Below are 25,433 nucleotides of genomic sequence, written 5' to 3' on the forward strand. Positions count from 1 at the left end.
TGTTTTTTTATAGAACTCATGTGTTGATAATTATTAAATAATCCTATTTGAGTTTATTACTTTCATGACAGGGTAAAGGTTATCGTAAAGTAATATGTAATAATGATCGAAGTTTTAAATATACCAACACTCCGTTGGCTTAGAATAAAAATAGTTCATGTAGCTTCACTGTAGCGCGACGGAATTACTTTGTTGATAGAGTGAACGATTGAAGCCAAAATCATTTAAAAACCTACCAACTTTAAACCGGTTTCATTGTTATCTTAAAGCCATTAACAAAGTCAGCAACAGGATAATCAGTAATAATCACATTAATCATGAGGCTATTGATCAGCGTTGTAGTGTCGGTTCTAGTTCTAGCTGCTACTGCAGCAACTAGCGACAGAGTGGTGGAAACATTGACTGGCGCCGTCCGAGGGAGACTTGTAAGAGATTTGAACGTGACTTATTATGCGTATCTCGGAATACCGTACGCGGAGGCGCCGACTGGACAGCTCCGGTTTAAAGTAAGTACTACAAAATATTAAGATACCAATGCTTTAATTTACTATGCCACAAATAAACTATGTCACCAACTAACTGAATTCCACCGAAGAATTCCAAAATGTTCATAGGATTTTAAAAAAAAAACTATATATATTAGTTATAGCAGCACCACCACTGTATATTCAGATATGGTTGAATCGACTAAATCGACGTCAAATGCCTTCTTCTACAACCCATCGTCATTCAATCTATTTAGGGCTACATCGAATAATGTATTGTGGAATTTATGTAAAATAATATTAGAGTTGTTCTCTAACGGTGAAGGAAAACATAACACGAACCTTCAACATCCAACTCACCCACCAACCCGCACTGAACCTGGCAGCGTGGTGGCAAATGGTTGATGGTGGATGACATTTTAGACCAAAAGGGGGTGCACAAATTTTCCATTCGATAGCGCCAGGTGCAGGCACTAATACCCCTCCAGAGAATAAAATCGAATGTTAGATTGTGACAAAAACATTTTAGGTACCTATATTATGATAACCAACCTTCGTACGCTAGCGACTATTATTATGGATATACTTTTCAAGATATTTTTTTATTTAAGTGCACATTCTTTTCTTAGCCTCCGGTGCCTAAGAAACCATGGAATGGCACATTGGACGCGACGGCGTATGGTCCTGTGTGTCCGCAAGACGACACCTTTTATAAGAGAAGCGAGATGAGTGAAGACTGCCTGAGCCTGAACGTGTATGTGCCCGCCAGGTCAGCGCTGGCCCCCACGCCGGTGCTAGTGTATGTGCATAGCGGGGAGCTCACCATGTTGTCAGGAAGGCCCTTCATTCTCGGACCACAGTTTTACATGAAATATGGTGTGCTGTTGGTGACCATGAATTACAGGTCAGCATAAACAAACGCAGAGCGCTTTTATTCTTATATATTTTTTTACTATAAGTACCTCTTGTTTTTTTTAGGCTAGGAGCGTTAGGTTTTTTGTCTGTACAAACAGAAGACGCGGGTGGCAACGCCGCGTTGAAAGACATATTATTATCGCTCCAGTGGGTCAAGAGGCACATAGCTCAGTTCGGTGGTGACCCCGACAACGTCACCCTAGGCGGGGAGAGTGCCGGCGCTGTTCTAGTGCAATACCTCACTCTATCCGAAAGGTCTACCAATTTATTCCATAAAGCTTCTATGATCAGCGGATCGGCTTTAGGCTACAGGTTTTTTAATCGCCATCCCATAAACACGGCTTTCGATCTTGGTAAGAAGATGGGATATCAAACAAAAGACCCAAACGAGCTAGTGCGAAAACTACAAGATGCTGATGTATTCGATATAGTAACTGCTCAAGGAGATAAGACAAACAAACGGAATGGGTTCAGGCCATTCGCACCATTCACACCGGTGGCAGAGACACCGTCCCCACACGCGGTCATCACACAACATCCGCTACAAATAGTCAAACAAGGGATCCCACAAAATGTTCCTGTCATAGCAGGAATTATGATGCGAGAAGGTATAAAAATGCTTCCGTTTATACGAAGAAACCCAATACTCGCCCTAAACCTAAACGAAGACTTTGAATTGTGTATTCCATCCGACATAGAATACCCGTATGGGTCCCGTGAGTCTAAAGATTTGGCCAACTCTATAAAACAGTTTTATTTCAACAACGAAACCATATCGATTACCACGTTGTTGAACTTTGTCAACTTGGTGACAGACACACAGTTCGCTTACTCTACCGATAGGTGGATTGAGATTTATAAGAACATGCCCAATAGCGACAGAGTATACTATTACGTGTTTGACTTCGATGGAGACTTGAACTGGTACAAGCTGTTCTCACTGACCCCGTTCCCAGGGGCGTCCCACGCCGACCAAACAGGATACATGTTTGTGACGAACACCACCAGGCCACTGCTGCCTATTGCCGGAGCGGAGAGCAAGCAGACCATACAGGTTGTGCTACAGTTGTGGACTAATTTTATTAAATACGGGTGAGTTGATTTTATGACATAAAAGTGATCAATTAAAGCATATTCAGCATATGCTCATGACCGTTATCCCCAAAAGAGGTAGTCAGAGCTGACTCGCAAGCACCTGTTTTTCCCAGTACATTTGTACTCAAGTGATAACTCGCGAGCCGTATCGCTATTTCGGAATGAATAAAATGCACTTATCGTATACATCTAGATGTACAATAGTACAGGTTTTGCTCAAGATGTTTTCTTTCACAGCAAGAGCACGTGCGTGGTATGACTAAATTCCTTGGTACATGCAAGGATTTGTACCTGACCTCGCGAATGATAGAACAAGGTCTTATCGGTTAAGCCACCACGGCTCTTGAAATATAACATTTACTGTAAAATTTACTCAAATTAATTAACACGACACTTATGAATTCCGGTCATACCTACTTATTTACTTAATCAGATTATGTTTTATTTTTCCAGAAATCCTAGTCGACTTACTTCACTGACATGCAATATTCGAGAAGAATGGTCAGATTGTGGAACGCAGCGCAACTACTTGGCTCTCAACAACCGTCCCTACATGGTGCCGGGACCACCTTTAAGGAGAAGACTGCACTTCTGGCGTCAAGTGTACGCGCAATATGAAAGCTACGTGGCTCGAGGAGGTGGACTGGAAGCAAAGACACCTTAACAAGTTTTATGTTAACTCGACGAAACCCGACGTAAAAAGAGGGTTGCTATAATTTTACACTCGCTAACAGTAATAAAGTTCCATAAAAAAGTTTGAAGTGTTCTATCTATCAATCTATCTAAAGTGCAAGCCCAATTTATTAAAACATTTATTTTAAATACAATATTTACGTTTTTAGTTGTTAATATTCTGTTGCGCTGTTATACCCCATCCACACGCTTGCTGTTTGTCACAAACACCGCAAACAGCAAACGAAGTCCCAAACACCGAACAAAATTACCCAACACAAACAGCCATCCACATGCTCGGCGAACGTTCATAACATTCCGAATCGGCAAACACGGCGGACAACGAGCTATTACTTTCGGGTTGACATATTTTTATTATATTGGCCATGCTACCAATTTATGATATGTATTTTTTATAATTTATTTTGAAAATATAGACCATTTTAAGAAACTAATTTCGTTATTTTTGATTTTTATTCATTACAACTATTTTTAATATAATTTTAAAATTTGGCCGGCTGAATGGATGTATGACGTCACAGAACCAATACTAAAATAAATATCTTTGCCTGCGCTACAAAAAAAGCAAGTGTCACTTAACGTCAGTGAGGTAGAATGTCATTGTCATCTGTCGTCTAACTGTTAACCTACAAATAATACTCTGTGAAGCAATAATACTCACTGAAGAAATACTATCCCTGTTCTTGTTGTCATCGTAGTATCCACTGGTTTATTATTTATTCGTAGTAGAGATTCAAAACAAGGTAGAAAATAAATAAATTAAATCAATAAAGAGAAATAAACACACGGGCACCTATTCTGTGCACACGGGTGACACGGGCTGTGAGGTTCACAGAGTACATGAGGTTTGCGTTTATTGACGTTTGACGTTTACTTTTGTTTTGTAGGCAAATGTAATCTGTGCATATATCCTAATCAGTATATTTATATTATACTCTATGATCCTAATCGTCGTCATAGAAAGGACAAATGAAGGTTATTAGTTTTTATTGAATAATTAAAAAAATAGAGACCTAATTTAAAATCTGATGACCAGAAATTGTACTGGAAGCATATTCCTCGAAACGGTTTTAAGCATTTCATTCTTGATCAGAAAGTTAGCATGGCCAATTAAAGCAAGAGAAAGAAAAAAGGAAAATAAGAAGAAAGCAAAGACGATGGTGGGATAATAAAAATTTGTTTCCGCAACATATAAGTTTGCCTGTAAGAGATCGCTCTCAGCGATAAGGCCGCCTATTGTACATTAGTTCTAGTCTATAAGTATGTTTTTTGTATGTCTGATTTATGTGGTGTTCAATAAAGCAAAATTCTATTCTATTCTATCGTACAATGTACTGCTTTATTTGGGCTTTAATTTGTTTTATATTTTTATTTTGATAAGCCTCCAAAAATTACAGAATCGTAGGTGCTGATCAATCAGACATTTTTACGCTTTGCGCGCCAACAAAAAAGTGTCGCAAGTTGATACGTCCGCCTCCCGCAATGCTAGCGCGCATACTGACCGCTGCCAGACGTGTTGATACGTAGCAAACTGTTCGCCAAACATCCTTTGATCTGGCAAGAAAAACCGACACCGATGCCGAACACTGGCCAACACAAACACAAACAGGCAAACAACGACAAACACCCATCCACAATTCCACACGTCAGTGTTTGCTGTTGGCTGTTTGCCATTGTTCGCCAAGCGTGTGGATGGGGCTTTAAACGTATTGATTGTCGTTTTAGCATTTATTTTGTAATTAGTGTTATATTTTTTCTGGTTGTGTATTCTGAAGGCGAATAAATTATTTCCTTCTTTCTATTTCGCGTTACGGTTTTAGTGCGTGAATAAGAAATAATAATTATAAATACATACAGTCAATAGGTAGTGGACTGTAAGTAGGTAGTGAGGTAGTGGAATGGAGCCATAACGAATTTGTTTTTTTTTATCTTAGAGGCCTTAAGAGATTTGAACGTGACTTATTATGCGTATCTCGGAATACCGTACGCGGAGGCGCCGACTGGACAGCTCCGATTTAAAGTAAGTTTTAATAATATAAAAATATGGTATCTAGGTATGCCTTATTGGAAAAAAAATACTAGTTAAATGCTTTTATCCTTATTTCCTACCGATCCCATAAATAATAAACTAATTGCATTCATTCATTTTTAATTGCTTTACAACTGAGTATTCGAATTTGATAGTGGCAATTTTGTCCTTCACGTACAAAGTAAAGATATATATATATATCTTTACTTTGTACGTGAAGGACACTATACTATATATATATATATATATAGATATATATATATAAAAGTATATATATATATATATTGTATTGTGTTGTTTTATTTATTTATATAGTATGTACAGTTTAAGTAGTATACCTTGCACCTCTACTCCCATTAATTATGTTAAAATTGTCTCTTCCATCCAAAGGTTGTCTGGTAGAGATTGCTTTAAGCAATAAGGCCGCCTTTTTTGTACTATTTTATTTATATAAGTTGTGAATTGTAATGTTTCTTTAATGGTGCAAAATAAAGAGTATTCTATTCTATTCTACAAAGTATTTAGCTAGGGACCTTTGCGTCGGAGGCGTTCCGGAGCGAGGACACTTAGTTTTTGTTCTTATATTTAAGTACCTTTAGTTTTAGGTTATTCTTAAGTTTAGAATAAGTTATTTAGATTGTATTATTAGACTGCATTTTTGTAATAGTCGCTAGTTTTTAGTAAGCCTTAATTTTATTATTTGATAATTCATTATGTACATTCAAATTGTGAAACTATATTGAAAAAAACTAGGTACATGTAGGTAGGTATGTGCATTACTTGTTTATCTAATTTGTCACTTAATCACATGAGGCTTAAGGCTCTTCTACACGTCTGCAGATGCATCCGCAGACGTACGCGAATGCATCTGCAGACGAATCTCTACAAGTGACCACACGTCTGTTGATCGATCAGTCTGAGTTCAATATCGGCAGACGCTACTTGCAAACATGGACATCGAAACCGTAGCTATTTATTTGTTTAGAACTTTTAACTACTACTTGAGTGTGCATCGCAGTCAAGTTATCAAAAAGAAGTGGAAAAGGAGAGTTATCAAAAAGAAGTTCCAGACGTGTGGTCGCGATGCCGGACGCGCTAGAACCCTTTGATCTGTGCCACAAAAACCGACAACAAACGGATCGGTGGCAGATGCGTCTGCGGACGTCAAATACTTACGACAGATGCCAAAATCACCCCCTCTACACGTCCGCGGATGACATCTCCGGATGCATCTGCGTACGCAGGTGTAGAGGCGCCATTACGCAGAGTGGACAACATTTCATTTTCTTTACCCTATATTTTTATTAGCTATTCGGAAAGTTTATAAAAAATTAGAGGACCCGTATTTTTTTATTTTGTATATACATTCATTTTAGCATGTTATTTTTAACTTTAAAGTTAATTATTTTAAAACCGGAAGTGACGTCACATATTAGGCTCAATTTTTATTTTTGTCTATTGCCTTAGTCTCGAAAAAAACATAAATGACACTGACAAGTGACATTTAAACTTTGTTTACATGCCAACCAACAAATGGGTCATTTTCTAATGACATTGATATTTCTGATAATACAAAGTATTTACCATGTAAAAAAATAAGCATTTTTTGAGCTGTGTAGGCGGTGGCATGCTCTGGGACATATTATATAGAGGTCATCTCTTAATAAGTACTAACCATTTTATATGATAAATAAAAAAAAATAGTCAGAAAGTGTCATAACAGAATTTATGAAAATGACCCAAATAAACAACAACGTCACGATAAAACGTCAACGTCAATCAAAAATGAAAGTGACAGTTACTTTGTTTTTAAATCTATAGGCTTTGATCATCAAAATGCATCGCACCTGATGCATGACGTCATCAGCACTTTTTTACTATTTTATGATTTTCTCGAAAATGATACATCCAAAAAATACAAAAACATTTTTTTTGTGGCCTTTAGAGCTAAATCTCGAAATGGTTTTCAATTTATAGCAGCTTTAGTTTTTTGAAATGTTGTCCGTTGCGGAAAGAAAATTCAAGCTAACGTAGATCTTAAATGTATTGCTGCCTTGCATTGACAGTATACGGGCAGAAAGAAACAGACATAGATTTAACGCCGATATTAGCTTAAAGTTTATTTCTGCAACTCAGCGTTAATCAAGGAAGCTCGTATCTTAAAGCCAATATATACCTAGTTAATATTATATTCGATAAACTGGAAACCTATGACAATAAGATTATATATGGTCAAGACTGCCGAACGTTAGTATGAAGGATTTAGGGATATACTTTTTGTATCGTTCTACAAGTTCATATTCTATGCTTAGCCTCCGGTACCGAAGAAACCATGGAATGGCACGTTGGACGCGACGGCAGACGGTCCAGTGTGTCCGCAAGACGACAGCTTTTATAAGAGAAGCGAGATGAGTGAAGACTGCCTGATGCCTGAGCCTGAACGTGTATGTGCCCGCCAGGTCAGCGCTGGCCCCCACGCCGGTGCTAGTGTATGTGCATAGCGGGGAGCTCACCATGTTGTCAGGAAGGCCCTTCATATACGGACCACAGTTTTACATGAAATATGGTGTGCTGTTGGTGACCATGAATTACAGGCCAGCAGAAACAAACGCAGAGTGCTTATGTTATATGTATATGTATATATTTTTACTATACTTACCTAATGTTTTTTTAGGCTAGGAGCCTTAGGATTCTTGTCTGTACAAACAGAGGACGGAGCGGCTGGCAACGCGGCGTTGAAAGACATATTATTAGCGCTCCAGTGGGTCAAGAGGCACATAGCTCAGTTCGGTGGTGACCCCGACAACGTCACTGTAGGCGGGGAGAGCGCCGGCGCTGTTCTAGTGCAATACCTCAATCTATCGGAAAGGTCTACCAATTTATTTCAAAAAGCTTCTATGATTAGCGGATCGGCTTTAGGCTACAGGTTTTTTAATCGCCATCCCTTAAAGACGGCTTTTGACCTTGGTAAGAAGATGGGATATCAAACGGAAGACCCAAACGAGCTAGTGCAAAAACTACAAGTTGCTGATGTATTTGATATAGTAACTGCTCAAGGAGATAAGAAATGTATTGTATATATGTATTCCATCCGATATAGAATACCCGTATGGGACCCGTGAGTCTCTAGATTTGGCCAACTCTATAAAACAGTTTTACTACAACAACGAAACCATATCGATTACCACGTTGTTGAACTTTGTCAACTTAGTGACAGACACACAGTACGCTTACTCTACCGATAGGTGGATAGATATTTATAAGAACATGCCCAATATCGACAGAGTATACTACTACGTGTTTGACTTCGATGGAGACTTGAACTTGTACAAGCTGTTCTCACTGACCCCGTTCCCAGGGGCGTCCCAAGCCGACCAGACAGGATACATGTTTGTGACGAACACCACCAGGCCTCTGCTGCCCACTGCCGGAGCGGAGAGCAAGCAGACCATACAAGTTATGCTACAGTTGTGGACTAATTTTATTAAATACGGGTGAGTTGATTGTATTACATAAAACTTTAAATTGCAAATCGTGCATGTATAGCAATTCGTGAGCACGACTGTTACCGAAGAGGCAGTCAGGGGTGACACGCAAGCGATTTGTAGTCAGGTGAAAGGTGGCATGCCATATAGCAGTCTCGAATTAGTACAATGCATTAAATGTCACATCTAGATAAAATTATTAAGGTTTCCGCATGTTTTTTTTGCTTCACTCAGCATATTGTAATTACTTAAATTCCTTGGTACATGTCAAGGTTTGAATCCTTAGGTTCCCGAATGACAGTACTAGGCTTCACCACCACGGCTCTTGATTTACTTGAGTCGTATTAAATTTTATTTCCAGAAATCCAACTCGACTTACTTGGCTGACATGCAATATTCGAGAAGAATGGTCAGATTGTGGAACGCAGCGCAACTACTTGGCTCTCAACAACCGTCCCTACATGGTGCCGGGACCACCTTTAAGGAGAAGACTGCACTTCTGGCGTCAAGTGTACGCGCAATATGATAGCTACGTGGCTAGAGGAGGTAGACTGAAAGACACCTTAACACCTTTTATGTTAACTCGATGAAACCCGACGTGAAAAGAGGGTTGCTATAATTTTACACATGCTAGAATACGAGGGCGGGTCAATAAGTCCGTGACTTTTATAATTTCCCGCCACTTAACTGAAAGAACTACATTGCTCCTGTCAACAGGCAAACTGTCAACTGACATCTGTCAAAATTTGGACAAGTTACGTCACTTGGTTTGTGTTTTGTCAAAAAGTCACGGACTTATTGACCCGCCCTCGTAGCAATAATAAAGTTCCATGAAAAAGTTAAAATTGCAAAATGACCCGTATTTTTTAAATATTTAGAGGGTGATGCAACACTAAACAAATTCTAAAAATATGGATTTTTGTACCGGCGGCAAGGTCATATTGTGATATTCTGGCCTCTCATGAGCTGACCTATCAGCGCTTTAAGGGATAACGTTGACTTTTGGGACATCCTGTATGTTTTCTTGTTGTGTATTCTGAAGGCGAATAAATTATTTCCTTCTTTCTATTTCGCGTTACGGTTTTAGTGTAAATACATACGGTCAATAGGTAGTGAGGTAGTGGACTGAAACCATAACGAATTAGTTTTTTCTAAAACCCTTTAAACCTGCTTCATTGTTATAACAGCAGTTATCGAAGTGAGCCGGAGAATCATCATATTCATCATGAGGCTACTGATCAGTGTAGTAGTGTCGGTTCTAGTCCTAGCTGCTCCTGCAGCAACTGGCGACAGAGTGGTGGAAACATTGAGTGGCGCCGTCCGAGGACGACTTGTAAGAGATTTGAACGTGACTTATTATGCGTATCTCGGAATACCGTACGCGGAGGCGCCGACTGGACAGCTCCGATTTAAAGTAAGTTTTAATAATATAAAAATATGGTATCTAGGTATGCCTTATTGGAAAAAAAATACTAGTTAAATCCTTATTTTCTACCGATCCCATAAATAATAAACTAACTACATAATTGCTTTACAACTGAGTATTCTAGTTTAATAGTGGAAACTTTGTCCTACACGTACAAAGTATTCTAGGTACATGTAGGTAGGTATGTGCATTATCTAATTTGTCACTTAATCACACGAGGCTTACGCAGAGTTGCGGAAAGAAAATTCAAGCTAATGTCGGTCTTAAATGCATTGCTGCCTTGTATTGACAAAATATGGGCAGAAAGAAACAGACATAGGTTTAATGCCGATATTAGCTTAAAGTTTGTTTCTGCAACTCAGCGTTTATCAAGGAAGCTCGTGTCTTAATGCCAATATATAGATAATATTATATACGACAAACATAATTTACTGGAAACAATATGACCAAAAAGATTTTCTATGGTCAAGACTACCGAACGTTAGTATGAAGGATTTAGGTATATACTTTTTGTATCATTCTACAAGTTCATATTCTATTCTATTATTTATTATTTTATTTTTTAATCATCAATATATGTAATAATTATTATCAGTATACAGATAATTTAATTTATTGTAATTTTATTGGGTCTAGAATTTTATTAGTTTCAATTTATTGTATTTTGCTAAATTTCATTAATATATTTTTATTGGCCTAAATATTTGCATGCCTGTTAGGTGAAATGTGCTGAACTGATTATAAAATGTAACATCATATGTATGAACCACATTTGACGCAAATAAATGTCTTTGTCTTTGTCTTTCTTAGCCTCCGGTGCCGAAGGAACCATGGAATGGCACGTTGGACGCGACGGCGTATGGTCCCGTGTGTCCGCAAGACGACAGGTATCACACGAGAAGCGAGATGAGTGAAGACTGCCTGAGCCTGAACGTGTATGTGCCCGCCAGGCCAGCGCTGGCCCCCACGCCGGTGCTAGTGTATGTGCCTGGAGGGGACCTTCAGAGGTGTTCCGGAAGGCCCGTCATATACGGACCACAGTTTTTCATGAAATACGGCGTCATGTGCGTGACCATGAATTACAGGTTAAAATTATTATTAAATAAATAAGGATATTGTTTGTTTCATGAACATAAAAAAACAAACTTATAAAGTTAGAGCTGTTTTATACAGGTTTCGTCATAATGCGTATTTAAAAAAAAAACTACAGTGTCGTTTTTCAGGCTAGGAGCCTTAGGATTCTTGTCTGTACAAACAGAGGACGCGGCGGGCAACGCGGCGTTGAAAGACATATTATTATCGCTCCAGTGGGTCAAGAGGCATATAGCTCAGTTCGGTGGTGACCCCGACAACGTCACTGTAGGCGGGGAGAGCGCCGGCGCTGTTCTAGTACAATACCTCACTCTATCTGAAAGGTCTACCAATTTGTTCCACAAAGCCCTCATCATCAGCGGATCAGCTTTAGGCTACAGGTTTTTCAACCGACATCCCATAAAGACAGCTTTGGATCTTGGTAAGAAGATGGGATTTCAAACGAAAGACCCAAACGAGCTAGTGCGAAAACTACAAGAGGCTGATGTATTTGATATAGTAACAGCTCAAGGAGATAAGACAAACAAGCGGAATGGGTTCAGGCCATTCGAGCCACTCACGCCGGTGGCAGAGGCAACGTCTCCAGTAGTAGGGATTCACGGGTTCTGGCTCACTTCCCCGCCTGCTCCACCTGCCCGCCCCTGCCCCCTCCGAGGCGCTGTCTTTGGCGATCCTGCAAAAAGCTCGCCGCGAATAAACTTTATTAAGGCAATTAGTGCCCCGCGGTTTTATTCGCGATCCGCGACTTTTTCTAATTGGAATGAATCTTATTGCGACACGCTTTCCTATTGGGTCCGACTCTTTCCTGTAGTAGTAGGGATTCACGGGTTCTGGCTCACTTCCCCGCCTGCTCCACCTGCCCGCCCCTGCCCCCTCCGAGGCGCTGTCTTTGGCGATCCTGCAAAAAGCTCGCCGCGAATAAACTTTATTAAGGCAATTAGTGCCCCGCGGTTTTATTCGCGATCCGCGACTTTTTCTAATTGGAATGAATCTTATTGCGACACGCTTTCCTATTGGGTCCGACTCTTTCCTGTAGTAGTAGGGATTCACGGGTTCTGGCTCACTTCCCCGCCTGCTCCACCTGCCCGCCCCTGCCCCCTCCGAGGCGCTGTCTTTGGCGATCCTGCAAAAAGCTCGCCGCGAATAAACTTTATTAAGGCAATTAGTGCCCCGCGGTTTTATTCGCGATCCGCGACTTTTTCTAATTGGAATGAATCTTATTGCGACACGCTTTCCTATTGGGTCCGACTCTTTCCTGTAGTAGTAGGGATTCACGGGTTCTGGCTCACTTCCCCGCCTGCTCCACCTGCCCGCCCCTGCCCCCTCCGAGGCGCTGTCTTTGGCGATCCTGCAAAAAGCTCGCCGCGAATAAACTTTATTAAGGCAATTAGCGCCCCGCGGTTTTATTCGCGATCCGCGACTTTTTCTAATTGGAATGAATCTTATTGCGACACGCTTTCCTATTGGGTCCGACTCTTTCCTGTAGTAGTAGGGATTCACGGGTTCTGGCTCACTTCCCCGCCTGCTCCACCTGCCCGCCCCTGCCCCCTCCGAGGCGCTGTCTTTGGCGATCCTGCAAAAAGCTCGCCGCGAATAAACTTTGTATACAAGTAAGTACCTATTGTGTAGGTAGAATATTATCGGTTGATTTTAAGCATATCTACTAACCACTCCTCCTCGCGTTGCTCGTCGTCGCACCTACCTACAGGCTTTCATTAAGTATGAGTGTGTGACTGTTATTTGAAATAACATGGTATCCAATGGATAATATTTATCAGCCTTACTTCATTCAATGCATTACTAGCGACTGTAATAATTAAAAGACATTATTACTGGTGAATTAAACATCCATCTCCGTGTCTTTACTAAATAACATAAAGCGTAAACACTTGTACGCAGTGGCTGATAGCGTTATAAACCGAGTTCTAAAAACATAGTTATGTAAAGTGAAATCAATAATTATACGTACCTACATGCAAACATTACGTTTTAATTACCTTCCTAAAGTTTTTTTCACCCACCAACGGTTCGATGCCAAGAATTTGTCCCTAAGTAGGTAATATTTTTTTTGGTAAGCATCCCAAAACAATAAATAACTCCAGATATGTCGCGCTTTGGGTGTTCGATGCTAACCCTAATCAATCACTCAATATAAGTGCAAAGGTAATATAAAAAATACTGTGGGCTGGCGTCTGAAATAAAAAAACACTAGCTTGTACATACGTGTCTGCGCGAAGTGTTATGGGAATATCAATTTTATTTGTATGCCGATAAAGGAATCAATGTGGGATTTTAAAAAATGAACAAGTCTCGACCAGTTTTCACCTAACACAAGTGTGTTTGGTTTAATCTCGATAAAGATTGGGATCGTGTACAAAAAATACCCCCGAAAACCGCATTCCGCGTATATAAAACGCGCTGCATGTCAGATCTCAAACATATCAGCCTGGCTCTCTACTGAGTGAGTTTATAATTATTGTGTATTGTGCTACATAGATACCTGCAGCGTCCAGACATATGAATGTAAGTTATGTTTTGTATCTAATCACTTTCCGTTGAATATGTATAATAGTCCATTACTTTGTGTACATTGCATGTGAGTCAAAAGCACCTCAGTGTTTTAACTTACTTTTATTCTTACCCGTATTTTTTGTGCAAGTAACACTATAGTTAGTTGTCATGGCATAGTAGGTAATTCGTTCACCCATTTCATCAGTATTAAACCGTAACTTTACGCATGTCTCTGCTTTCCACCCCCCAACATAAGATAATGTGCATCATCTATTTTTTACCGTAGTAAAACCAAGTAAATTTATTTGTTTTAGCCATCAACAATAATTGACGACTGCGACTACACGATGAAAAATTACTATTATCCGAGCCCTAGTGATGATGAAATACTATCACCATCACTTCTCCTGAAAAAACCGACTAAACGGATTCACGAAAATATTGATTCATATTTTGAAACTCCCTCGAAGAAATCTAAGAGCAAAACATTATCTTCGACAGTCGGACGTGCTGCCTGCGGGGGTATTTCATATATATCCACCAATGAAGACGACGGATCTAAAGCGTCACACCTCATAAAAATTGAAATGTACGATATGAAAAAATTGAAAGATTTACCACCCAGCGAACATTGGAAAAAAGCTGATATGCGAATCAAGCTGTATTGCACCTCTGATCATATTCTTTTCCATGATACTAATCAACTCATGTTTTCTATAACAAAACAAATAGCTACAAAGACAGATTGCAAAAAATATTTTCTCGAGACATCGAAGTAAAAATAATAATGTACCACGACCCCCGGCGCACAGACCACACACAACTGCTACACTACCGAGACGCCCCTCTATTTCCTTCGTACTATATAAACACGCGACATTGAACTGTGACTACACTTCCCTTCTCAAACTCAGCTGCAAACATGGATCTCTCTCTCGATTCGTCAAGCTACGATGCAGAGCTACTGAAGGCTTTAGCTGACTACGAAAATCAGGAAACGTACGTAAGTGAACAGTTATTTTATTTTACTATTTCTATGTATACTTATATGTAATTTGATGAAAATAGTGATGGTGTGTGAATATTAGTGGGGAGGGGGTGGATACACGCAGTATAAATGTTTTATTCTTAAATTTGTACTCTCACAACTGTGTTTGCGTTCAATTGTTTAACAATGATGAATTTTACTTATGAAGATTTATTACTTTTAAACAAAACTTTATTGTTGGATAAATTTAATAAATACATTCGATTATGGTATATAAATGGGGTCTTACCATCTTCACTTAAAAATGATTCAAACGTGATTCCTTTTTACACCCCTTGTAAAGGACATCCTATCAACTCTTCTTTATTAAATAATACCGATGAGATAGATGGAGTACATATCATGCAAGCATATTGTAACACTTGTACAAGATCGGAGACTAGCACATCAATTTCATTAGGTAGCTACTAATAGTTAAATATCTGGATAGGACAATGCAAATATTCTGTATAAATTATGCTTTTAATGTCTATGTATTTCAACTAAGTTGTAATTTATTCATAGATTAACTGGAAATGGAAGAAAATGCTCCAAAATTTCACTGTCTCATAATGATACGAAGCGAAAATTATTGGAAAACTCAACCGATACTGTTGCCTGGGGGCATTATAAGATGTCTGAATAATTTTTTAGTTTTTGTAGTTTTAAAAATAGTTTAAGATTTTTAACATTGTTGTGTGTGTCTGTGTCTGTGCTATGCTTCTGCATATATGTTTTTTGTATTGTGTGTACTAATTATTATATTTAGTTTTAAATAACCAATAAGCGTGTTTAGTTTGTATGTAGGTTTATTTTTAGTGTGTAGCTTAAGATTAAATCATAAAATAAATTTATATTTTTATAAACACAATCTCATTTTTCATTTATTCATTCAACGCAAATCAGCAGTACTTAGTAGACGTTACTCAAAAATAACAAATAATGCATCATTTTATTCATCCGTTCACAGCTATTATTGGTGGACCTAGTGGCTGTGGCAAAACTAACTTTGTCACAAATTTTATAAAGTATGTTAAAAAAATCTGCAACACAAATTTTTCACAAATAACTTGGTGTTATGATGAAATGCAACCATCATATAATTTATTAGAAGTTAACTACCACCAAGGATTGCCGGAACTTACCATGTTTGATGGTAAAACTCCTCATTTAGTAATAATAGATGATTTAATGAGAGAATCCGACGGAAGAATCGTAGATTTGTTTACAAAGGGCAGTCATCATAGAAACCTCAGCATATTTTATATAACACAAAATTTATTTCACCAAGGGAAAGGACAGCGTGATATTTCTTTAAATTCGAGTTATATCATATTTTTTAAGAACCCTAGAGATAAGACTCAAATACGTTATCTAGCTCGTCAAGTTTTCCCTGAGAATCCAAAATTTGTTGAAGAAGCTTATAAAGACGCCACAAAGGAAGCTCACGGATACTTAATGGTTGATCTTAAACAAAATACTTCCGACATTTATCGCCTTAAAACAAATATATTTGAACAGCAGCATTGCATAGTTTATGTACCCAAAAAAGGATTTAAATACGATGTGCAAAAACAAATACCTATCATTTCCAAATAATGCCTGGAAGAGTAACGACTCATAAACATTTCCTCACTGCATTACAAACACTCAAACCGAAGTTTCGTAAAGCACTGTTAAAAGTTTGTAGTGAAGAAGAAATTAACTGTATTTGTGAGTGTATTCACAACGTTTTAAAAGGAAACATTCCTCTTCAAAACAAAGATTCAATTAAATTAAGAAAACATAAAAGTACTTTGAGAAAATTGGTTTCTAAAGGGAAACACCAGTTCAGAAAACATATAATTATCCAGAAAGGTGGTGCATTTTTACCTATTATATTGGGTTCTGTTTTAACCGGATTAATTAATAGTATATTACGGTGAAAACTATAATGGATAATACCAAAAAATTGTTACTTGTGGAACCTGAATTTTTAGAAAAAATTAAGCAAACTGATAAACCTGAAACGACTCTTACTCGGTTAGATGATGAAATGAATAAAATTTTAAATAGTAAGGTAGATGACCGAGAAAAATGGACTTTATACTTACAAACTCTGCAAAGATACTTACATTTTACTGAAGAAGAGCGACAACCGCTGATTACTATGAAGAACAATCTTACCAAGAACTCAGAAGAAAATATAGCGACGACAGTTACCAAATCTGAACCATTAAAACAGGACGTCAGCAATATTAATTATCCATTATCTGCATACACCCCATCACATTTACTAAAATTAATACCAAAAACTTATTTAAAAAAGGGTGAGTTGCTGCTGGAAAACATCCTGCAAAATAAAGATAGAGTTAATTGGAATGATCGCGGGGAAGTCACCATAAACAATCAACCTATACTGCATAGCAACATTGTGGATTTAATAAATGATGTGTTAAGACCGCTTAAGCGCGCGAAGCCCAGAGGTTGGGAAGTATTTAGTTCACTGCTGCATGATATAAAAGTTCCTCTATATTGCATAGGCAATCCAGCTAACTTAAATTATATAAATTCACTAAATTCAAACGAAATAAACTCCCAATCAAACACTAAAAAGGAAGAGATTAAACAAGCATCTCCTGAAACTGAAATTCAGGAAAACTATACACCGAAGTTAAAAAATATTGGAAAAATTAGTAAGAAAATAGATTGGGAACGATGGACCCCGTACTAGAGATCAACGATATATATTATAATGTATCCCACCCAGCTGGTTACAGCAGTGTCGATAAATTAGCTAAATCTATGAAGGGAAAAATGAAAAAAGAGGATGTGAAAACTTGGTTAGAGGCACAGGAAACTTATACTTTACACAAACCACTTATCAGAAGGTTTCCTAGAAATAAATATGTGTTATCAAATTTTAATGAACTTTGGCAGGCTGACTTAAGTGATATGCAGTCTTACAGTGAATATAATGATGGTTTTAAATATTTGATGTGTGTAATCGATGTTTTCAGTAAATACGCATTTGTTCGTCCAATGAAGAATAAAAATGCTGAAACCTCAAAACAGTGTTTTGAAAGTATATTTCATGCAGCTAAAGCAACTCCTCGTCACATACAATCTGATAAGGGTTCTGAATTTATTGCTAATAGTGTGAGATTATACTTTAAAAGTAAAAATATTAATTATTATACCACTAACAACCCCGATATTAAAGCTAGCATTGTGGAAAGATTTCAGCGAACACTAAAAATGAAGATGTGGCGTTACTTCACACATAAAAATACATATAGATATATTGATATCTTACCAGATTTATTGCATTCATATAATCATAGTTTTCATAGAAGTATTAAAATGGCTCCTTCTGATGTTACATCTGAAAATATTATGACTGTATGGCGCAACTTATACCATACAAAAAGTGCTGATAAAACTCAAAATAAACCTAAATACCGTATTGGAGACTACGTTAGAATAACTAAATACAAACATATATTTCAAAAGGGTTATGAAACAAACTGGAGTGATGAGGTATTTCAGATATTGACTATAATACCTAGATCACCATGGGCAGTTTACACTTTAAAAGATTTACAGGGAGAGGCAATTACCGGTACGTTTTATGAACGCGAGTTACAAAGAGTGATTTATGACCCCACTCGTCAATATAAAGTAGATAAAATAATTCGTTCACGGTATTCTGGTGTCAGAAAGGAAGTGTTAGTGAAGTGGAAAGGTTATCCAAATAAATTCAACTCTTGGATAAAAGCATCCAATTTAGAAAAAATATGATGGAAGAAAGTTTCTATCTCACATTGTTGAGTAATAGCTCAATGTCTTATTTTCCGCAAAACACCACAGCTAATTTTTCAACTATGTTACCCAAAAGTATCAAGTTAGAAGGGGAATGGGTAGTGGGGTTAGTTGAATTTCATTATCCTTGTACTATGTTCAATGTGCAAGAATATGAAAACGTACTTTATATAAAGAAAAATGTAATGATTCCCGATGAAGAAACAATGACGTCAGTAGAGTATAAGTCTCATATTCCAGCTACTAACTACGAAAGTATTGATCAAATGATAAATGCATTAAATGAAAATTCTTTGATAAAAAATAACGTTACATTTTCATACGATAAATCATCGAAAATTGTACATCTTACTGATCACAAAAATGAAACTAAATCAATAAAGTTGACTCCCAAACTTGGCTTACAACTTGGATTTGAACCGTATACAAACATGATTTTAAACTCATATGGAAAATATCCCTACAACTTGTATTTAGGGTTACCATCTCAACTTTTTGTATATTGCGATATAATTGATCCGCAAATGGTCGGTGATGTTATGACGTCTCTGCTAAGAATAATTCCGTTAGATCCTATTAAATATATATACGGTGCACATAGGATGCATACATTTTCACCCGCTCATTACTTACCCATTATGCGTAGGGAATTTGATACAGTAGAAATTGATATAAGAACGAGCACAGGTGGAAAGATACCATTCCAGTTTGGAACTTCGTGTGTTAAATTACACTTTAAACGAATAAAATGAGTCCACAACATCCTTGTCCATATGAAAAATATTACTCACATCAAGCTGGAACAGGAATAGGCATTGTTTACAAAGGTGTACCCCACCAACGAGGACATGGGATAGGTAGCTTTTTAGGTGGGCTATTTCGATCAGTTCTACCTTTATTGTCAAGTGGTGCAAAAGCAGTAGGAAAAGAGGCCTTACATACCGGTGTGGGAATTTTATCAGATATGATAAAATCACAACCATTGGAAGAATCTGTTAAACAACGTCTGAAAATGGCTAGTGCTAACTTGAAAAGGAAGGCTGACTCTAAAGTTGATTCGCTTATGTCTGGCTCGGGGTATAAATTAAAAAGGCTTACACAACGACCAATCATTGCTTCAAAGACATCACAACGAAGAGGTACAAAAAATAAAATCAACAAACGCAAAGTTAATGATATTTTTTCATAATAATAATAATAATAATGTCGTTTTTACACAATAATTCATGTGAGTGCACAAAATCTGAGTTAGACTTATTTGCTCTTCCATCGACACAAACAAGCATTGAAAGTGGGTTATGGGTTCACTATAAACCAATATCATCCCTGTCCGACGATGGACCCATTGAATTTCAAGTACCCGGAAACGGAGAAGACTATGTGGATTTGAGTCATACGCTACTACACATCAAAGCAAAAGTATTAAACCAGGACTCATCTGTTGTTACTGAGTCAACGAACGTGGCACCAGTAAATAATTGGCTTCATTCCTTGTTTAGTCAGTTGGATGTTTACTTAAATCAGAAACTCGTATCACCACCCAACAATACTTACGCATATCGAGCGTATATAGAAAATTTATTGAACTATGGTCCAGCTGCTAAAGAGTCCCATCTTACGTGCGGTTTGTGGTATGGAGATACCTCAGGTAAAATGGATTCAACTGATGAAGGAAATAAAGGTTTTATTAAACGCAAAGAGTTGGCCAAACAAAGCCGGGAAGTGGAAATGCTTGGTCACGTGCATGCAGATATATTTAACCAAGAAAAATTTTTAATCAACGGTGTTGAAATGCGCGTCAAATTAGTGAGGACAAAGGAAACTTTCAACCTTATGAGTACAACATTAGATGCTAAATTCAAAGTTCAAATCACCGATGCAACTCTCATTATTCGTAGGACACGTATAAATCCATCTGTACTGCTGGCCCATCAGAAAGCTTTGGCCACAACTACAGCTAAATATCCGATAACACGAGCTGAAGTTAAAGTTTTAACAATACCTGCAGGAGTTCAAGGAAAAACGCTGGATAATATATTTTTAGGGCAAATACCCAAAAGATGTATAGTGGGTTTTGTAAACAATATTGCTTTCAATGGTAGTCTGAACACAAATCCTTTTAATTTTCAAAATTATAACATTAACTCTTTTAGTTTGTACGTTGACGGACAACAAATTCCTTCTAAAACACTTCAGCCCTCATTTGAAAATAAAGTATTTACCAATGCTTACCATACTTTGTTCTCTGGCACAGGTATTCACTTTTTGAATGAAGGTAACTCTATATCTAGGGAAGATTTTGCTGACGGTTATTGTTTGATGGCATTCGATTTAACACCCGATTTATCGGCTAATAATAACTCACACTGGAATCTTATAAGGCATGGTAGTCTTAGATTAGAAGTGCGTTTTGATACCGCTCTTACATCTACCGTTAATTGCATAGTGTACGCTGAATTTGATAATGTTCTTGAAATAAATAAAAACCGCGATATAACTGTAGATTATAATAGTTAAATTGAAGTAAGTTTACCATGTATAAAAGATAGAAACTTAATATCCTACTCTTCATTCATAACCATCTGTTCACAATGGATACTCAGCAGATTAAAAACTATTTAGTGGAAATAAGCCCATATTTGATGCATAATGTTTTTGCAGCAAACAGAATTCCACTAAATGTGAGCAGACCCTTTTTTGCAGTAGTTAACTTAGATCCTGACTCAAAACCAGGCTCTCATTGGGTAGCTATTAGTATCGATAGCAATGGTTTGGGGGAATATTTTGACTCATATGGACGTAATGCGTCTAGCTATCATAAATCATTTTTAGCACGTAATTGTCACAATTGGTATTACAACTCTAAAATACTACAAAATTATTTTACAACTGTTTGTGGTGAATATTGTTTAGTCTATCTTTATTTTAAATTTAAAGGATTGTCAATGAAAACTTTTCTTAACTTGTTTACTGAAGAAACTATGTTTAACGATTTACTGGTAAGAGAAATGTTCAATAGTATTTTTTAAAATAAATGATAGTTATTTCAGACCTACTGATTTTTATTTTCCATAATTATACCTACTAACTACCTAACTATATCCCTATTCTATTTTAGTATATGGGTTAGTAAAAGAAAAAAGTTTTACTAATTTACATCAATTTAATGAAATAATTAAAAAAGGGTTGGACTATAACTAAAATTAACATCTAAAGTAAACGGAGACATTTCTTCTGATTCTTCACTCCAAACAATTCTCAAAGGGTTGAATCGCAGAGGCAGCATGGGTGGACTCAGCATAGGTGAGTACGAGGATTGCTCTTGTCGACGTTCATAATCCAAGAGGGCTTCTATTAATGCGGCATCGAACACGGAAGAGTGTAGTGTATAATCCATGGTTGGCGGCAACAGAATACAGGGGCGTCTTGGTAGTGTAGCAGTTGTGTGTGGTCTGTGCGCCGGGGGTCGTGGTACATTATTATTTTTACTTCGATGTCTCGAGAAAATATTTTTTGCAATCTGTCTTTGTAGCTATTTGTTTTGTTATAGAAAACATGAGTTGATTAGTATCATGGAAAAGAATATGATCAGAGGTGCAATACAGCTTGATTCGCATATCAGCTTTTTTCCAATGTTCGCTGGGTGGTAAATCTTTCAATTTTTTCATATCGTACATTTCAATTTTTATGAGGTGTGACGCTTTAGATCCGTCGTCTTCATTGGTGGATATATATGAAATACCCCCGCAGGCAGCACGTCCGACTGTCGAAGATAATGTTTTGCTCTTAGATTTCTTCGAGGGAGTTTCAAAATATGAATCAATATTTTCGTGAATCCGTTTAGTCGGTTTTTTCAGGAGAAGTGATGGTGATAGTATTTCATCATCACTAGGGCTCGGATAATAGTAATTTTTCATCGTGTAGTCGCAGTCGTCAATTATTGTTGATGGCTAAAACAAATAAATTTACTTGGTTTTACTACGGTAAAAAATAGATGATGCACATTATCTTATGTTGGGGGGTGGAAAGCAGAGACATGCGTAAAGTTACGGTTTAATACTGATGAAATGGGTGAACGAATTACCTACTATGCCATGACAACTAACTATAGTGTTACTTGCACAAAAAATACGGGTAAGAATAAAAGTAAGTTAAAACACTGAGGTGCTTTTGACTCACATGCAATGTACACAAAGTAATGGACTATTATACATATTCAACGGAAAGTGATTAGATACAAAACATAACTTACATTCATATGTCTGGACGCTGCAGGTATCTATGTAGCACAATACACAATAATTATAAACTCACTCAGTAGAGAGCCAGGCTGATATGTTTGAGATCTGACATGCAGCGCGTTTTATATACGCGGAATGCGGTTTTCGGGGGTATTTTTTGTACACGATCCCAATCTTTATCGAGATTAAACCAAACACACTTGTGTTAGGTGAAAACTGGTCGAGACTTGTTCATTTTTTAAAATCCCACATTGATTCCTTTATCGGCATACAAATAAAATTGATATTCCCATAACACTTCGCGCAGACACGTATGTACAAGCTAGTGTTTTTTTATTTCAGACGCCAGCCCACAGTATTTTTTATATTACCTTTGCACTTATATTGAGTGATTGATTAGGGTTAGCATCGAACACCCAAAGCGCGACATATCTGGAGTTATTTATTGTTTTGGGATGCTTACCAAAAAAAATATTACCTACTTAGGGACAAATTCTTGGCATCGAACCGTTGGTGGGTGAAAAAAACTTTAGGAAGGTAATTAAAACGTAATGTTTGCATGTAGGTACGTATAATTATTGATTTCACTTTACATAACTATGTTTTTAGAACTCGGTTTATAACGCTATCAGCCACTGCGTACAAGTGTTTACGCTTTATGTTATTTAGTAAAGACACGGAGATGGATGTTTAATTCACCAGTAATAATGTCTTTTAATTATTACAGTCGCTAGTAATGCATTGAATGAAGTAAGGCTGATAAATATTATCCATTGGATACCATGTTATTTCAAATAACAGTCACACACTCATACTTAATGAAAGCCTGTAGGTAGGTGCGACGACGAGCAACGCGAGGAGGAGTGGTTAGTAGATATGCTCAAAATCAACCGATAATATTCTACCTACACAATAGGTACTTACTTGTATACAAAGTTTATTCGCGGCGAGCTTTTTGCAGGATCGCCAAAGACAGCGCCTCGGAGGGGGCAGGGGCGGGCAGGTGGAGCAGGCGGGGAAGTGAGCCAGAACCCGTGAATCCCTACTACTACAGGAAAGAGTCGGACCCAATAGGAAAGCGTGTCGCAATAAGATTCATTCCAATTAGAAAAAGTCGCGGATCGCGAATAAAACCGCGGGGCACTAATTGCCTTAATAAAGTTTATTCGCGGCGAGCTTTTTGCAGGATCGCCAAAGACAGCGCCTCGGAGGGGGCAGGGGCGGGCAGGTGGAGCAGGCGGGGAAGTGAGCCAGAACCCGTGAATCCCTACTACTGTCTCCACACGCGCTCATCACGCAGCATCCGCTAGAAATTGTGAAACAAGGAATCCCACAAGCCGTACCCATCATAGTAGGTATTACCACGCATGAAGGTATAAAAATGCTACCGTTTATACGAAGAAACCCAATACTCGCCCTAAACCTAAACGAAGACTTTGAATTATGTATTCCATCCGATATAGAATATCCGTATGGGTCCCGTGAGTCTCAAGATTTGGCCAACTCTATAAAACAGTTTTACTTCAACAACGAAACCATATCGAATACCACGTTGTTGAACTTTGTCAACTTGGTATCAGACACTCAGGTCACCTACTCTACCGATAGGTGGATTGAGATTTATAAGAACATGGCCAATAGCGACAGGGTATACTACTTCGTGTTTGACTTCGATGGAGACTTGAACTGGTACAAGCTGTTCTCAAAGACCCAGTTCCCAGGGGCGTCCCACGCCGACCATTTGGGGTACATGTTTGTGACGAACATCACCAGGCCACTGCTGCCCTCTGCCGGAGCGGAGAGCAAGGAGACCATACAGGTTGTGCTACAGTTGTGGACTAATTTTATTAAATACGGGTGAGTTGATTTAATTAAATAAAACTGATCAATTAAAGAATGTTCCGCATAATGCTCATGAACGTAATCCCCAAAAAGGGGAAGTCAGAGCTGACTCGCGAGACACTTATTTTTCCCAGTACCTTTGTACTCAAGTGATAACTCGCGAGCGGTATCGCCGTTTCGGAATTCATACAATGCAATTATCGTACAAATCTAGATGTAAAATAGTACAGGTTGTGCTCACGATGTTATCTTTCACCGTAAGAGCACGGGGTATTACGAAATTCCTTGGTACATGCAATGATTTATACCCACGACCACGACCTATCGAATGATAGGACAAGGTCTTATCGGTTAAGCCACCACGGCTAGTGAAATATACTTTTGCTGTAAAAGTTACTCAAATTAATTAACACGACACTTATGAACTCCGGTCATACCTACTGATTTACTTAATTAGATTATGTTTTATTTTTCCAGAAATCCTAGTCGACTTACTTGGCTGACTTGCAATATTCGGGAAGAATGGTCAGATTGTGGAACGCAGCGCAACTACTTGGCTCTCAACAACCGTCCCTACATGGTGCCGGGACCACCTTTAAGGAGAAGACTGCACTTCTGGCGTCAAGTGTACGCGCAATATGATAGCTACGTGGCTAGAGGAGGTAGACTGGAAGCAAAGACACCTTAACGCCTTTTATGTTAACCCTTTTAACCGCCCGACGGTTGTTAAGCATAATGTGAACGTAGGACTATGAATGCTTTAACAAATATATTTTTTACAATTTGAACTT

The 25,433-nt window shown here is 37.9% G+C and overlaps 1 protein-coding gene across 2 annotated transcripts; it reads left to right on the forward strand.

Moving 5' to 3' along the window:
* The first annotated feature begins 140 nt into the window (after positions 1-140).
* On the forward strand, positions 141-25,433 carry LOC105387485 (juvenile hormone esterase). 2 transcript variants are annotated; one of them, XM_048622685.1, is made up of 5 exons: positions 141-506; positions 1,115-1,389; positions 1,464-2,492; positions 9,064-9,248; positions 25,305-25,433. In XM_048622685.1, exons 1-5 carry the CDS (start codon positions 318-320, stop codon positions 25,328-25,330), a joined length of 1,704 nt encoding a protein of 567 aa, XP_048478642.1. In that variant the 5' UTR covers positions 141-317; the 3' UTR covers positions 25,331-25,433. The 2 variants fall into 2 exon arrangements, with proteins under 2 accessions (XP_048478642.1, XP_037970637.2); XM_038114709.2 differs by lacking the exons at positions 9,064-9,248; positions 25,305-25,433 and adding an exon at positions 2,949-3,318.

This window comes from Plutella xylostella, chromosome 8 (genome assembly GCF_932276165.1).
Source record: "Plutella xylostella chromosome 8, ilPluXylo3.1, whole genome shotgun sequence".
Classification (NCBI taxonomy): Eukaryota; Metazoa; Arthropoda; class Insecta; order Lepidoptera; family Plutellidae; genus Plutella; species Plutella xylostella.